This window comes from Rhincodon typus, chromosome 15, assembly GCF_021869965.1.
Source record: "Rhincodon typus isolate 14 chromosome 15, sRhiTyp1.1, whole genome shotgun sequence".
Taxonomy (NCBI): domain Eukaryota; kingdom Metazoa; phylum Chordata; class Chondrichthyes; order Orectolobiformes; family Rhincodontidae; genus Rhincodon; species Rhincodon typus.
In genome coordinates, this window is record NC_063346.1 from 593,952 (window position 1) to 610,369 (window position 16,418).

At 44.0% G+C, this 16,418-nt stretch overlaps 1 protein-coding gene across 1 annotated transcript in view; it reads right to left on the bottom strand.

The window, feature by feature from the left end:
* tango6 (transport and golgi organization 6 homolog (Drosophila)) overlaps positions 1-16,418 on the bottom strand; it is a 140,058-nt gene that overhangs the window by 12,810 nt on the left and 110,830 nt on the right. The window contains exons 12-13 of the mRNA XM_048605931.1: positions 6,849-7,001; positions 5,784-5,935 (exon numbers count right to left, since the gene is read on the bottom strand). Coding sequence (XP_048461888.1) covers positions 5,784-5,935; positions 6,849-7,001 — 305 coding nt within the window. The remainder of the gene's footprint in view (positions 1-5,783; positions 5,936-6,848; positions 7,002-16,418) is intronic.

A 16,418-nucleotide genomic window follows, 5' to 3' on the forward strand; every position in this document is an offset into this window, starting at 1 on the left:
ATATCAAGGCCATTCAGAAGCTCAGAAGAGATTCCAGATGATACCAGGATAGATACAACAATAAAAAGGATAAGCATGGATTTGTTTATGACACAGAACGGGAGCACAGGTGGGGTTGTATGTGGAGCACTGAGAGAATCCTTGGATGAAGATGAATACACATTGGAAGCGACATTGTGGAAGGACCAAGGGCAGGCAGAAGGGATTAGTTTAATTTGGCATCACGTTTGGCACAACATCATGGGCTGAAGGAGCTGTTCCAGTGCTGTAGAGTTCTATGTTCTAAGGTAGCATCATTGGAACAGATGTGGTGGAGATGGAGGAACTGGCCAAACGGACTGGAGTCCTTATGGGAAGGAGGATGTGAAAATATTTAGTTGATAAGGCCCTTAACGACCCATTTCCTTGACTTCTGCCCTTAGCCTCGCCTTCCCTCCCTAAACCACAATAGGATTCCCCTTGTCCTCACTTCCCATCCCCAGCATGATACAATCATCAAAGCTCGCTTGGAAGACCTTCCAACAGTCTATGGCTGTCAGCAATTCAATTTTATCAACAAGAACCCTGGTTCATCAAATTCGGTGGCCAATGAAATATTTTTCTTTTGTCCTTTCTAAATATAGTACCATCTATTGAGTTGTGTTGTCTCTCTGTTTATATTAAAAGGAGATGTGGTTCTAATTTTGGATTATACCCTAGTTGTTAACCGGTTTTGCCATTTGTTTATAGAAATAAATCTTGTTTTGTAATAAATGTATTTTTTTGAGTCAATTAAAGAAACCTGGGGAAAGTCCCTTGTATTCTGGATAGCAGCACCATAAGAGAGAAAAATGGCCATTTTGGTGATTGAATCACAACATTTACAGTGGTGTGGTACTGCAGAACTTTTGCTAGGTATTGCTGAAAAAGATATATTTTGTCAGAGTTTTTTTCTTGCACTCATCAGAGCAATTTACAAGAATACCAATTCAAGTGGAAAACCAACATTAGAAATGATTGCACAATTCTCAGGGTAGTGCTCTCACCAAGCAGAGTCAGCTTACCTGGTTTAAAACTGACAGTTTTGATAATTGATGCATTCATCGCAAAAACACCTTTAACAATTAGAATCCGCTCTCAATCACAGTCTATTTGTCAACCAATTAGCACACAACTCTCATACAGTATAAATGTTTTCCACTTGAACTGGTATTCTTGTGAATTATCCTGGTGAATACAAGAAAAAAAACTTTTGATTAGATGTGCCAAGGGTACTTAAGGGGTTGATGGTGGATAGACAATGGCAGACATTTAAAGAACACATGAATGAACTTCAACAATTGTACATCCCAGTCTGGCATAAGAGTAAAACTGGGAAGATGGCTCAACCATGGCTAACAAGGGAACACAGGAATAGTGTTCAAGCCGAAGAGGAGGCATGTAAATTGCCCAGAAAAAGCAGCAAACTTGAGGACTGGGAGAAATTTAAAATTCAGCAGAGGAGGTCAAAGGGTTTAATTCAGAAAGGGAAAATAGAATATGAAAATAAGCTTGTGGAAGACATAAAAACTGAGTGCAAAAGCTTCTATAGTAATGTGAAGAGAAAAAGACTGGTGAAGACAAATGTAGCTTCCTTGAAGTTAGAATCAGGTGAATTCATAATGGACAACAAAGCAGTGGAAGACCAGTTGAACAAATACTTTGGGTCTGTCTTCACAAAGAAGAACACAAATAATCTTCAGGAAATGCTAGGGGACAAAGGTGAAGGAGATCCTTATTAGTCAGGAAATGGTACTGGGGAAACTGATGGGATTAAAACCCGATAAGTCCCCAAAGCCTGATGCTCTGCATCCTAGAGTGTGCCCCTAGTAACTGACCCCTCTGCTAGGAGAAACACTGTATCAACGCCCTTATTATTTTGTATTTCCTAAATAAGATGATCCTTAGCCTTCTCTGTTCCAAGGAAAATAACCCTTAGCCTATTCAATCTTTTCTCACAGCTGTCCTTGAAATATTTTTGCAAATCTCCTCTGCACTGTCTCTAAAGCAATCATGTCCTTTCTGTTATGGGCCAACCAGGACCGTACAAAAAACTCCAGCTGTGACCTAACCAATGTCTTATATAGTACTAGCATTACATCCTGGTCCTGTAATCAATAACTTGTCTAATGGCTGAAAACATCCCTCATGCCTTCTTTAACCCATTGTATCCTTTTCTTTTAAAATTCAGATGTGGGTGTCACTCACTAGGTCACATACTTCTCATCCCTTGTTGCTGAGAAGGCAGTGGTATTCCTATTTCTTATGGTCTTACTGAGTCAAGAATCGATGCTGAGGTCTCCCAGGGCCATTCCCCTCCAAATATATCCACTGTGTTGCCAACTCTATTAGATCTGTCTTGCTGGTGAGACTTCACATATTCAGGGATGGTAATGGTGTTGTCCAGCAGGTTGTGAATAAGGTATGATTCTGTGAGTATGACTATCCCAGGCGCTACTTGATTAGTCTCTGAGACAGCCTTCCCAATTTTGCCACTAGCTCCACATGTCAGCATTAGCTAGTAATTAGTTAGTACCTATCCTGTCACCTTCAGGGACCTGAGCACACACTTCAAAATCTCTCACTTCCTCTACTCTCAATGCCCTCTCATTTACAGTGCATTCCTTTGCTTTGTTTGCTCTCCTCAAATGCATAACTTTGCACTTGGCTCTGTACTGAATTCCATTTGCCTGTTTTCCACCCACTCAGCTAAACCACTGATTCCTTCCGGCAGTAGACAGCCATCCTCTTCGCTAATAACTACACAGCCAACGTTTTTGTCATCTGCAAATTTCCTAATCGTGCCTCCCACATTTAAGCCTGGGCCACTGATACAACTGAAACAGTAAGTGACGCAACACCGGAAACCATTTCCTAATTGCAAAATTACCAATTCTTACCCTTGGCCCGGTCCATAATTATTTGGCTGTTTCCTCCTGCCCTTTTTCGCTAATGTACAACATTTGCAGATTTCAATCGTCTGGTACCGTGCCTGTATCTAGAGTGAGGCCTGGAAAATGATCCTCAGAGCATCCACTATTTCATCCTCCTTTAACAGATTAGGATGGAATTTATTTTGCTCTGATGAGTTATCCAACTTCAAGGAGGTCTGTTCCTTCTCATTCTGCTTATTTTATCTAATATTTCACATTCCTCCTCGTTACCAAGAATGTTACCCACCTTTGTGAAGACAGAGACAAATGCTCAGTTAGAACCCTGTAACATTGGAAACATAGAAAATAAGAGGAGTAGGCTATTTGGCTCTGCAAGTCTTTTCTGCCATTCAACAGGATCGCGGCTGATTATCCAACTCAATATCCTGTTCCCACCTTGTCCTGATACCCTCTGATCCCTTTAGCTCCAAGAACTATCGATTTCCTTCTTGAAAATATTCAATGTTTTATCCTCAACCGCCTTCTGTAATGGAGAATTCCACAGGCTCACCAGCAGCGACCCTCTTAATTTTCTTGTAGGCTGTGTGGACCTCCAAGGTCCATGTGCTGCAGCGACTCCTGGAACTGGAAGTCAATGAACATAGAACAGTATAGCACAGTACAGGCCCTTTGGCCCACGATGTTGTGCTAAACTTTTACCCTAAACCTAAGGTCTATCTAACCTCCACCCCTACCTTATACTATCATCCGTATGCCTATCTAATAGCCGCTTAAATGCCCCTAATGAGGCCGACTCCACTAACCTCTCCGGCAATACATTCCACGCCCCTACCACTCTCTGAGTAAAGAACCTACCTCTGACGTCTCCCCTATATCTACCTCCACTCACTTTAAAACTGTACCCGCTCGTAATAGCTACCTCCACCCTAGGAAAAAGTCTCTGGCTGTCCACTCTATCTATACTTCTGATCATTTTGTACACCTCTATCAAGTCACCTCTCATCCTTCGTCGTTCTAAAGAGAAAAGCCCTAGCTCTCTCAACCTTTCCTCGTAAGACCTTCCCTCCATTCCAGACAACATCCTGATAAATCTCCTCTGCACCTTTTCCAACACTTCCACATCTTTCCTGCAACGAGGCGACCAGAACTGGACACAATACTCCAGATGTGGCCGAACCAGGCTTTTGTAAAACTGCAGCATAACTTGATGGCTCTTGAACTCAATCCCTGTATTAATGAAAGCTAACACACCATACGCCTTCTTAACAACTCTATCCACCTAGGTGGCAGCTTTCAGGGCACTGTGGACATGAACCCCAAGATCCCTCTGCTCCTCCACACTGACAAGAATCTTTCTGTTAATCCTGTATTCTGCTTTCAAGTTTGTCCTTCCAAAAACCAATGCTGTAATTGGCGTACTGATGCCGACTGTCACGTGTGGAACATTGAAGTGGTTGTGCATAACTTAGATAGAACGCAGTTCTCTACTCTCCTGGTGAAAAAATTTCTCATCTCAGTCCTAAATGGTTTACCTCGTATCCTTACACAGTGACCCAGTTGTGGACCTCTCCTGTCATTGTTCCCCATCTAGTCCTGTTATAGGTTTCAATTGGAATCCCTCTCATTCATCCAGATTCTGATCCAGTCTACTCTCATAATTCAGTCCTTCATCCAGGAATCAGTCTGGTAAACCTTCTTTGCACTCCCTTAGTAGCCAGAACATCCCTCCTCAACTGCACTCACTACACCAATGCCCTGTACAGCTGCAGCAAGACATTCTTGTTCCTGTACTTCAATCCTCTCGCTATGAAGACCAATATAGCATTTGCCGCCTTGAACACGTACCGTACCTGCATGCTTACTTCTATGAATTTGTGTATGAGAACACTCAAGTCTCATTCCATCTCCACCTTTCCCAATCTATTGCTATTCAAATAATAATTTGCTCTCCTGCTTTTGCTATCAAAGTATATAATCTCACATATATCCATATTATACTTTTTCCCACTCATTCAGCTTGTCCAAATTGGATTGAGGCATCCCTGCATTCTCACAATTTCCCCTTCCACCCAGCTCTGTGCCATCTGCAATTATTACATTTTATACAGATATTACATTTAGTTCCCTCTTCTAATATTAATATATATTGCAAATAGCTGGGGAACAGGCACTGATTCCTGCTGTACCCCATTTGTCCCTGCCTGCCACGCAGACAATGATCTGTTTATTCTTACACTGTTTTCTGTATGCCATTGTCTGGTGATAGTGACATAATCTGCTTTATGGAAAATTTGAGTAATAAATATTGGTCAATTCGCCAGGAAGAATTCATGGCTACTTTTCAAGGATAGTGGTGATTTCTTTACTTCCAACTGAATGAACAGATAGCATTCCCACAGCACTGCACCAGTATCAGCCTGAATGTTCTGCCCTCGTGTCTGAGTGCTTGATGGTGGGGATCAGAAATGAGTGTGCTGTGTGACACAACGGCCCTTAATTGGTTCTTTAATTATTTATTGCATTACTCAGTGTAATGAGACTTTGCCACTTGCGCACTCTTTCTGTCTCATCTTCAGCCACAATGCAGGTCCCAAGAGAAGGAGAAGAGACAAGTTGAAGGGACAAGCAGTGATTTTCTGGCAGTGTTTGGATTTAACAGCCTCGAGATGGATCATCCCAGAATCTGGGTCAATCAACAATGCAGGGAGCACTAACAGAAATGAAGATGGCTGCCCATGTGGCTATGTCAATCGTATGGAAGCAACAGTCATATCAAATATAACATGCTGTTTTGCTAAGGCACAAATACAAGAAAAAGGTTTTAAGGTACAAAATGCGTCATTTACTTTCACACGCACATCATGTGATTACCTCATGAATCACTGATCCCAGAGCGAATTGCAGACACTGACAGAGCTCGCCCAGGTTCGATAAGCTACTAGCCCGCACTGTACTGTCGGAATCTTTCGTCCCCATCAAAAACACCCGTATCAAAGGGTCACGATAATGTGAAGCTATCTCACCTAGAGAGAGAAAGATAGAACATAGAACGATACAGCACAGGAAAGGGCCCTTTGGCCCATGAAGTTGTGCCGAACATGATGCCAAATTAAACTAATCCCTACTGTCTGCCCTTGGTCCACACCCTCCATTTCTTGCATATTCATGTGCTTTTCTAAAAGTCCCTTAAATACCCTGACCATATCTAACTCCAACATAACCCCTGGCAGTGCATTCCAGACTCCTACCACTCTCTGTGTAAAAAACCTGACCCTCATGTCTCCTTTGAACTTTCCCCCTCTAATCTGAAATGCATGCCCCCTAGCATTGGACATTTCAACTCAGGGATAAAGATTCTGACCCTCAACCTTATGTTAGCATCCCACCCAGACCCATTCTCACACACTTGCCCTGTAACTCTACATTTCCTATGGCTAATCATCTAACTTACACACCCCTGGACACTATAGACAATTCAGCATTGCCAATCAATGTAACTTGCACATCTTTGGACTGTGGGAGGAAACCAGAGTACCCGGAGGAAACCCATGCAGACACAGGAAGAATGTGCAAACTCCACACAGACAGTCACCAGAGGGTGGAATTGAACCCAGATCCCTGGCGCTGCAAGACAGCAATGCTAACAACTGAGCCACTGTACCACCCTTTATAATACCGCTGTGGCCAATAACATTAGAATATCATGAAGAAAGAAAATCATCTCTTTGAGCCTTATATTTCTAGTTTTTCACTGTTTACATATTGGCAATGACAAGCATTGGAATCAGAGGCAAACATATAATTACCTTGGATTTGGTGGTAGTAGCAGCTCTGACTCAGTCCTGCTGGCAATATCCGAGCTTAGGAAAGCTACACATTACACCTGTTCTGTGTTACCACAAGTTGATATTACCCTGATTACCAATCCTTACTCACCCAATGCTTTTGTACTTCGCATTAGTACCTCTCCCATCTTCATCCGGGTCTCAACACATCTTGTTTTTTCAGCTCCTTCTGGTGACATCCGATATTCGTCCAGTAACTGTGGCAGGATTTGGGCTGGATACACATCTGCCAGAACTGACAAACCTGTGACATAATTTAAGTACTTTAATTCTTCAGCTAATGCATGTCTGGCTTATACAATAAACTTGAATCTGGAAGAAAAAGTCAAGTCCAGTTGTGTGACTGAACAGTGAGTCAGAGAGGTTCTCCCTCAAATGCTGCTTTGACAGTAGAGATAACAGGCTGGCTTTAAGGTTGTGGTGTAGGGACAGCTTTACTCTGTATCTAAAACTGTGCTGTCCCTGTCCTGGGAGTATTTGATGGGACAGTGTAGAAGGAGCTTTACTCTGTATCTAACCCTGTGCTGTTCCTAATCTGGGAGTGTATAAGGGACAGTGTAGAGGAAGCTTCACCCCATATCTAACCCCATGCCATTTTTGTCCTGGGAGTGTTTGATGAGGACAGTGTAGAGGGAGCTGTAACTGAGGGGATGCTAGCACTCAACTGCTGAAATGGAAGATGTTTAATTCTCCGCCTCGTTCAGCACAAGGTTCAGAAAAATAAATGGAAAAAAAGTACTTAGACAACTGATACATTACACAACATAAGTGACTACAATGCTTAAAACAGCGACATCAATATGAAAGCTGTTCCTTAATGGAGGTGTTTAATTAATTACAATAAACATTAAGTATTTTTTAAATTCATTAATGGGATGAGTGCATCGCTGGCTAGGCAGCATTTATTGCCCATCCCTAAATGCCCAGAGGGCAGTTCAGAGTCAACCACACTGCTGTGGGTCTGGAGTCACATGTAGGCCAGACCAGGTAAGGATGGCAGTTTCCTTCCTTAAAGGACATTAGTGAACCAGATGGGTGTTTCCAACAATCAACAATGGATTCACGGCCATCATTAGATTTTTACTTCTAGGTTTTTTTATTAAATTCAAATTCCACCATCTGCCATGGTGGGATTTGAACCCGGGTCCCCAGCACATTATCTGGGTCTCTGGATTAACAGTCCAGCAATAATACCATTAGGCCATTGCCTCCCTATGAAGTATACAGAACAACAGACTTAAACAGAATAAAAACCGAAAGAACTGCGGATGCTGCAAATTAGCAACAAAAACAGAACAGCATGGTCACCTGACCCGCAGCGTAAACTCTGTTTTCTCCTCCACCAATGCTGCCAGACCTGCTGAGCTTTTCCAGCAACTTTGTTTTTGAAACTTAAACAGAAGCTGTTGAGACTTGAAACTTGGCTTTAGGTAATTAGTAACCAGAACACTCGTAATTGCAGGGAAATTTCACCACTCCAGGAAGTAAAGTTGTTATATTATTCTACACTTCAGTTTCAATCTTTCAAGTTGAGAAAGTCACTCAGAGTTTTACTTGAGGCATTTAGAAATGCTGAAAGGATTTGATGTTGTGAAACTTGAAAGGGTTCAGAAAAGATGTACAAGAACGTTACCAGGGTTGGAAGGTTTGAGCTGTAGGGCGAGGCTGAGCAGGCTGGAGCTATTCTCCCTGGAGTGTCGGAGGCTGAGAGGTGACCTTACAGAAGCTTATAAAATCATGAAGGGCATGGATAGGGTGAATAGCCAAGGTCTTTTCTCCAGGGTGAGGGAGTCTACAAGTAGAGGGCACAGATTTAAGGTCAGGGGGAAAGATTTAAAAGGGGCCCAAGAGGCAGCGTTTTCACGCAGAAGGTAGTGTGTGTATGGAATGAGCTGCCAAAGGAAGTGGTGGAGGCTGGTACAATTACAACACTTAAAAGGCATCTGGATGGGTATGTGAACAGGAAGGATTTAGAGGTATTTGGCCCAAATGTTTGCAAACGGGACTAGATTAATTTGGAATAGCTGGTTAGCATGGAAGAGTTGTACCTAGGTGTCTGTTTCCATGCTGTACATTTCTATGAATCTCTATATCCCGCACTCAACCACTACCACCAAGCCAAAGGATCAATCCTGGCTCAATAGAGAGTGCAGGAGGGCATGCTAGGAGCAGGACCAGGCTTACCTGAAGATGAGGTGTAAACCTGGTGAAGTCGCCCAACTGGACTGCTTGCATGCTAAACAGCATAAGCAGCAAAAGCAGCAAGTGACAGACAGAGCTAAGTGATCCCACAACCAACGGATCAGATCTAAGCTCTGCAGTGCTGCCACATCCAGTCGTGAATGGTGGTTGGCAATTAAACAACTCACTGGAGGACAAGGCTCCACAAATATCCCCATCCTTAATGGCAGAAGAACCCAATACATCAGTGCAAAAGATAAGGCTGAAGCATTCACAGCAATCTTCAGCCAGAAGTGCTGAGTGGATGATCCATCTTGACCTCCTCTAGTGATCTCCAGCATCACAGATACCAGTCTTTAGCAAATTTGATTCACTCCACATGGTATGAAGAAACAGTTGGAGGTACTGTAAAGGTTATGATGATATTCCAGCAACAGTACTGAAGACTCATACTCCAGAAATTGTTGATACCCTAGCCAAGCTCTTTCAGTACAGTTAGAACTCTGGCATTACCTGTTAATGTAGAAAATTGTCCAGAGTTGTCCTATACATAAAAAGTAGGACAAATCCAACTTGGCTAATTGGTGCCCCAAGTAGCAACAAGCAACACCTACTCAACAATAACCTGCTCACTAGCATCTGAGTTCTGCCAGGGCCATTCAGCTTCTGACCTCATTACAACTTTGGTTCAAACATGGACAAAAGAGCTGAATTCCAGAGGTAAGGTGAGAGTGACAGCCCTTGACATCAAGGCTGCATTTGAACAAATGTGGCGTCAAAGAGCTCTGGAAAAAGTGCAATCAGTGAGTATCAGGCAGAAAATGCTCCACTGGTTGGAGTCATAATAAAAACCAAAAGAACTGCAGATGCTGTAAATCAGGAACAAAAACAAAGTTGCTGGAAAGGCTCAGCAGGTCTGGCAGCATCTGTGGAGGAGAAAACAGAGTTAACGTTTTGGGTCCGGTGAGTTCTTAGGAAGGGTCACCGGACCCAAAACGGTTCGTTAACTCTGTTTTCTCCTCCACAGATGCTGCCAGACTGGTTGGAGTCATACCTGGCACATAAGATGATGGTTGTGGTTGTTGGAGGTCAGTCATCTTAACTCCAGGACATCACTGCAGGAGCTCCTCAGGGTAGTGTCCTAGGCCCAATCATCTTCAGCTGCTTCATTAATGACCTTCCCTCTATCATAAGGTCAGAAGTGGGGATGTTTGCCGATGATTGCATAATGTTCAACACCATTCGTGACTCCTCAGATACTGAAGCAGTCCATGTTCAAATGCAACAACATCTGGACAATATCCAGGCTTACGCTGACAAGCGGCAAGTAACATTCGTGCCACACAAATGCCAGGCTATGACCATCACCAATATGAGATAATCTAATCACTGCCTCGAGACATTCAATGGTGTTACCATCACTGAATCCACCACTATCAACATCCTGGGGGCTACCATTGACCAGAAACTGAACTGGGCTCACAACATAAACACTGTGGCCACAAAAGTGGGTCAGAAGCTACGAATACTGCAGCAAGTGACTCCTCTTCTGACTCCTCAAAGCCTGCCCATCAACTACAAGGCACAAGCCAGGAGTGTGATGAAATGCTCCCCACTTGCCTTATACCACACACACAAACAACTGCTCCACCAGTGATGCTCAGTCACAGGGGGACATACTATCTACAAGATACACTGCAAAAATTCACCCGAGATCCTTAAACAGCCCCTTTCACACCCAAGCCCACTTCCATTTAGAAGGACAAGGGCAGCAGGTACTTCGGAACACCACCCTCTGCAACTTTTCCTCCAAGCTACTCATCATCCTGACTTGGAAATATATTGCCGTTCCTTCACTGTCACTGGTCAAAATCCTGGAATTCACTCCCTAAGGGCATTGTGGGTCAATCCACAGCTGGTGGACTGTGGCAGTTCAAGATGGCAGCTCACCACCACTTTCTCAAGGGCAACTGGGGATGTGCAATAAATGCTGGCCAGCCAGCGATGTCTACATTCCACAAGTAAATTTAAAGAATGGTTGGAAAGCTAAGTGAAGGAAAGGGGAGTCAAGGAACATGGAAACTAATGTAAACAGGATCGGAACTACTGGTTATGTGGAACATAACAAATTGGCCAAACGATCAGTTTCCCGGTTATAATTACTCTGCATGCTGGTGAGTGACTGACTCTCAAATGCTGGTGCTCTAATCAATAAAGGACACAGGGCTCTGCCTTTTGAGGTGCTCCATCAAGTGATTCATTCATGACTCGTGTGTGTGTGTGTGTGTGTCACAGTTGCTCAGTGGTTAGCACTGCTGCCTCACAGGGCCAAAATTCTGGCCTTGTGTGTGGAGTATGCACATTCTCCCCACATCTGCATGGATTTCTGATGGGTGCTTTGGTTTCCTCTCACAGTTCAAACAGATGTAGGTTAGGAAGATTGGTCAGATTGAAAGTGCCCCTTAGTGACCAGGGATGTGCAGACAAGATGGATTAGCCATGGGGAATGTGACATTACAGGGTAGTATGGGGGCTGGAACAAAAACAGAAGTTGCTGAAAAAGCTCAGCAGGTCTGGCAGCATCCGTGAAGAAAAAAAAGTTAAATTTTCAGGTCCGGTGATGTTTCCTCAGAACTGATGGTAGCTAGGAAAATGTTGGTTTATGCAGAAAGGAGTGGTGGGGGTAGGGAGTAAATGATAGGTAGAATTGAGCTCAAAGAGACAGAAGAGCAGTTGGATAGACCAAAGCGTTAATAACGATCTGGCTAGGAGGGTGAGTAGCTGTTAATGGGGACTGTCAGTGACTAACGATAGGCAGTGTGTACAGCAGGCTATGTGATAACAAGGTCTGGTGTGTGCTGTAGGGGGCTATGACAGGGGAGAGTTTAGACCCTAAAATTATTGAACTTGATATTGAGTCCGGAGGGCTGTAGGGCCCCCAGGCTGAAAATGAAGTGTTGTTCTTCCAGCTTGCGCTGAGGTTCACTGGAACACTGCAGCAAGCCAGAGACAGAGATGTGTTTAAGAGGCAGGCAACTGGAAGCTCAGTGTCTTTTTTGTGAGCAGAACGCAGATATTCTGCGAAGCAGTCACCCAGTCTACGCTTCGTTTCCCTAATGTAGAGGAGACCACATTGTGAGCAGTGAATGCAGTAGACTAGATTCTGGGAAGTGCAGGTGAGGTTTTGCTTCACCTGGAAGGTATTTTTGGGCCCTTGGATACTGGGGAGGGAGGAGGTAAATGTGCAGGAGTTGCACCTTTGCCAGTTACAGGGGAAGGTGCTGTAGGGCTGTGGGGGGATGTTGGGGGTAAAGGAAGTGTGGACCAGGGTGTCCCAGAGGGAACGGTCCCTGCGGAAGGCGGACAAGGGAAGGGAGGGGAATATGTGTCTGGTGGTGGCATCTTGCTGGAGGTGCGGAAATGGCATCTGATGATCTTCTGGAGGTGGATGCTGGTGGGATGGTAGGTAAGGACAAGAAGGGGTGAGGGCAGAAGTGCAGGATATGGGTCGGACCTGGCTGAAGGCCTTGTCGACAACAGTGCTGGGGAATCCTCGGTTGAGGAAGAAGGTGGACATGTCGGAGGCTCCCTTGTTGAAGTTGACCTCAACTGAACATATGCGGCAGAGATGGAGGAACTGACAGAATGGGATGGAGTTGTTACAGGAAGTGGGGTGCGACGATGTATAGTCCAGGCAGCTGTGGGAGTCAGTGGGTTTGTAATGGATATTAGTGGCCGTCCATCCCCAGAAATGGAGGCAGAGACGTTGAAGAAGGAAAGGGAGGACTCAGAGATAGACTAAGTGAAAGTGAGGGCAGGGTGGAAATTGAAAGTGAAATCGATGAACTTTTCCAATTCCAGAGGAAAGAGAGAAACAGCATCAATGATATCATTGACATATCGGAGAAAGAATTGTGGGTGGCAAGCTGGAAGAACAACACTTCATTTTCCGCCTGCGGGCCCTGCAGCCCTCCAGACTCAATATCGAGTTCAATAATTTTACGGCCTAAACTCTCCCATGTCGTAGCCCTCTACCTCACACACCAGGCCTTGTTACCACATAGCCTGCTGTACACACTGCCAATCATTAGTCACTGACAGCCCCATTAACAGCTACTCACCCTCCTAGCCAGATCGATATGAACTCCTTTGTCTAACCAACTGTTCTTCTCTCTCTTTGGACTCAATCCCCACCTATCATTTATTCCCTACACCCTCCCCCTCCCTATCTTCTGCATATAAACCAAAATTTTTCTAGCTACCATCAGTTGAGGAAGGCTCACCAGACCCGAAATGTTAACTCCACTAATTCTTCACAGATGCTGCCAGACCTGCTGAGCTTTTCCAGCAACTTCTGTTTTTGTTTCTGATTTACAGCAGCGCAGTTGTTTGGATTTTTAGTTAGTGCGGGGGCTGGGCTTGGGTGGGATGCTCTCAGAGGGTCAGTGCCAACTTCATGGGATGAATGGCCTCTTTCCGCACCGTAGTGATTCTATGAGTTATGAATGCTGCTGAGCATAGTGCAAACATCAGTCAGCATCCACATTTCTGAACGTAGGATGGACAGAAGGTCATTGATGAAGCAATTGAAGATGGTTGGGCCTAGGATACTACCCTGAGGAACTCTTCCAGGGATATCCTGGAACTGAAACAAATGATCTCCAACAACCACAATCATCTTCTCTTGTTCTTGTTATGACTCTGACCAGCAGAGAGTTTTCCTCCAATTGTCATCGACTCAAACTTTGCTAGGGGTCTTTTATGCCATACTGAGTCAACTGTGACCTTCATGTTAACAGCAGTCACTTTCAACTTGCCTCTACAATTCAGCTCATTTGTCTATATTGGAATCAAGGCTACAATGAGGTCAAGATTTGAATGGCTCTGGAGGAATGCAAACTGAGTGTCAATGACACAGATACAGTGAAAAGTATTGTTTTGCATGCTAACCAAACAAATCACACCTTATCTAAGTGCATTAGACATAAAACAGAATGCTGAATAGTGTTCCAGCTACAGAGAAGTTGCAGAAGGTACAGAGAAAGATCCACTCTAATATACAAGAGGTCCATTCATAGGTCTAATGACAGCAGGGAAGAAGCTGTTCTTAAACCTGTTCGTGTGCTTTCAAACTTTTGTATCTTCTGCCGAAGGAAGAGGTCCTTAATTATGTTGGCTGCCTTCCTAAGGCAGCAGAAAATGAGCAGGTTATTACAAAGCAAATACTGCTTGATGATAAAACTTTACTGATGATGAAGAGTAGACTGATGAGATGGTAATTGCCAAGTTGCATTTAACCTGCTTTTTGAATGCAGGACATACCTGAGCAGTTTTCCACATGGTTGATTGGATGCTAGTCTTGTGGTTGTACCGGAACAGCTCGGCTAGAGTTTTGACAAAGTCTTCCAGCAAGTGTCTTTAGTATGATTGTCGGGATGTTATTAGGACCCATTGCCTTTGCAATATCCAGTAACACCATCCATTTCATAGAATCATCTAGCACATAAGAGGCTCTTCGGCCCATCAAGTCTGTACCTCCAAAAGACACTACTACCTGCATGAGTCCTACTTTCCCACACTAGGCCCATAGCCTTTAATATTACAACACTTAAAATGTTCATCCAAGTACTTTTTAAAGGTTGTGAGATTACCTGCCATAACTGCCCTCCCAAATAGTGTCTTACAGATATTCATTACGCTCTGGGTGAAAAGATTTTTTCTCAGATTTCTTCTAAACCTTCTGCCTTACACTTTAAAGCGCGTCTCCTTATTCTTGACCCTTCAGCTAAGCAGAACAGCAACTTCTATTCATCCTGTCCATGCCCCTCATAATCGTAGAGTCATATAGCATAGAAACAGGCTCTTTGACCCCCCATGTCAATGCCAACTAATGAACATCAAACTATACTATTTCCATGTACCTGCACTTGGTCCATAGCCTACTCTGCCCTGGGATTTTAAGTGCTCATCCAGATGCTTCTTAAATGTTGAGAGAGTATCTGCCTCCACCATCCTCTCAGGCAGCATGTTCCATATTTCTATCACCCTCCAGATGAAAGAGTTTCTCCTTAGATCCCCTCTAAACCACTTCCTCCCCAACTTAAACTTATGCGCTCTGGTCTTAGACATGTATACGATGGGAAAGATTCTCACTATCCATCCTGTCAATGCCTCTCATAATTTTGTATGCCTCAATTAGACCCCCTCGGCCTCCTCTGCTTTAGGGAATACAAACCCAGCTTATCCTCATAACTGAGAGTTTCCATCCCAGGCAACATCCTGGTGAATCTCCTTTGCACCCACTTCAATGCAAGCACATTCTTCCGATAGTGTACCAACAAGTGTTACACCTGTGGCCTTACCAATGCTCCATAAAGTTTCCCTACTCTAATATTCGATGCCCTGATAAGGAAGGCAGGCATCTCATACACCTTCACTAACCTCATATACCTCTCAAACCTCTGCTCCAAAGAAAATAACCTGAGCTGACCCAACCTCTTTACATAGCTGAAATGCTCCATCCTGGTGAATCTCCTTTGCACCTCTCCAGTGCAATCACATCCTTCCTATGGTGTGGTGAAGAGAACTACTCACAGTACTCCAGCTGTATCCTAACCTATTTTCTGCACAGTACCAATATAAAACTTGATATTGCGAGAAGTGAATCCAAATATCTGAAGACAGGCACCAGTGATGCTAGAGGCTTGTAGAGAAGGCTGTGATTGATCATCCACTTGGCACTTGTGGGTGAAGACTGTTGTAAATACTTATTTTTTGCACTAATGTGCCGGGCTCTTCCATCATTAAGGATGGGGGTATTTGTGGAGCATCCTCCTCCAGAGAGGTGTTTAATTGTACATCATCATTCACAATCAGATGTGGCAGGACTGCAGAGTTTAGATATGATGCATTGGTTGTGGAATTACTTATCATTGTCTATCACATGCTGCTTATGCTGTCTGGCACATAAGTAGTCCTATTTTGTAGTTTCACCAGGTTGACACCTCACATTTAGGTACATCAGGAGCTGCTCCTCCATGCCTTCCTGCACTCTCCATTGAATCAGACTTGATCTCCTGGTGTGATGGTAATGCTACAGGGTGGAATATGTTTGGCCATGAGGTTGCAAATGTTGTGACTTTGTAAGGTAACACTGGTGTACAATTCTGTTGCTGATGTCCCACAGAACCTCATGGATGCCCAGTCTTATTTCCCCAAGGGTTTGTTCAAAGTCTATCCTATTTAGCACAGTGATAATGCCACACAATATGATGGAAGGCAAGCTCAATGTGAAGACAGGATTTTATGGTGGTCACTCTTATCAACATTGTCATGGGCAGATGCATTTACAGCTGGCAGATTGGTGAGACTGAGGTCAAGTATGTTGTTCCCTCACCACCTGCCGCAGACCCAGTCTTGTAGCAATGTGCTTTACGACTCAACCAGCTCAGCCAATAGTGCTGAGCCACTCTTCATGATG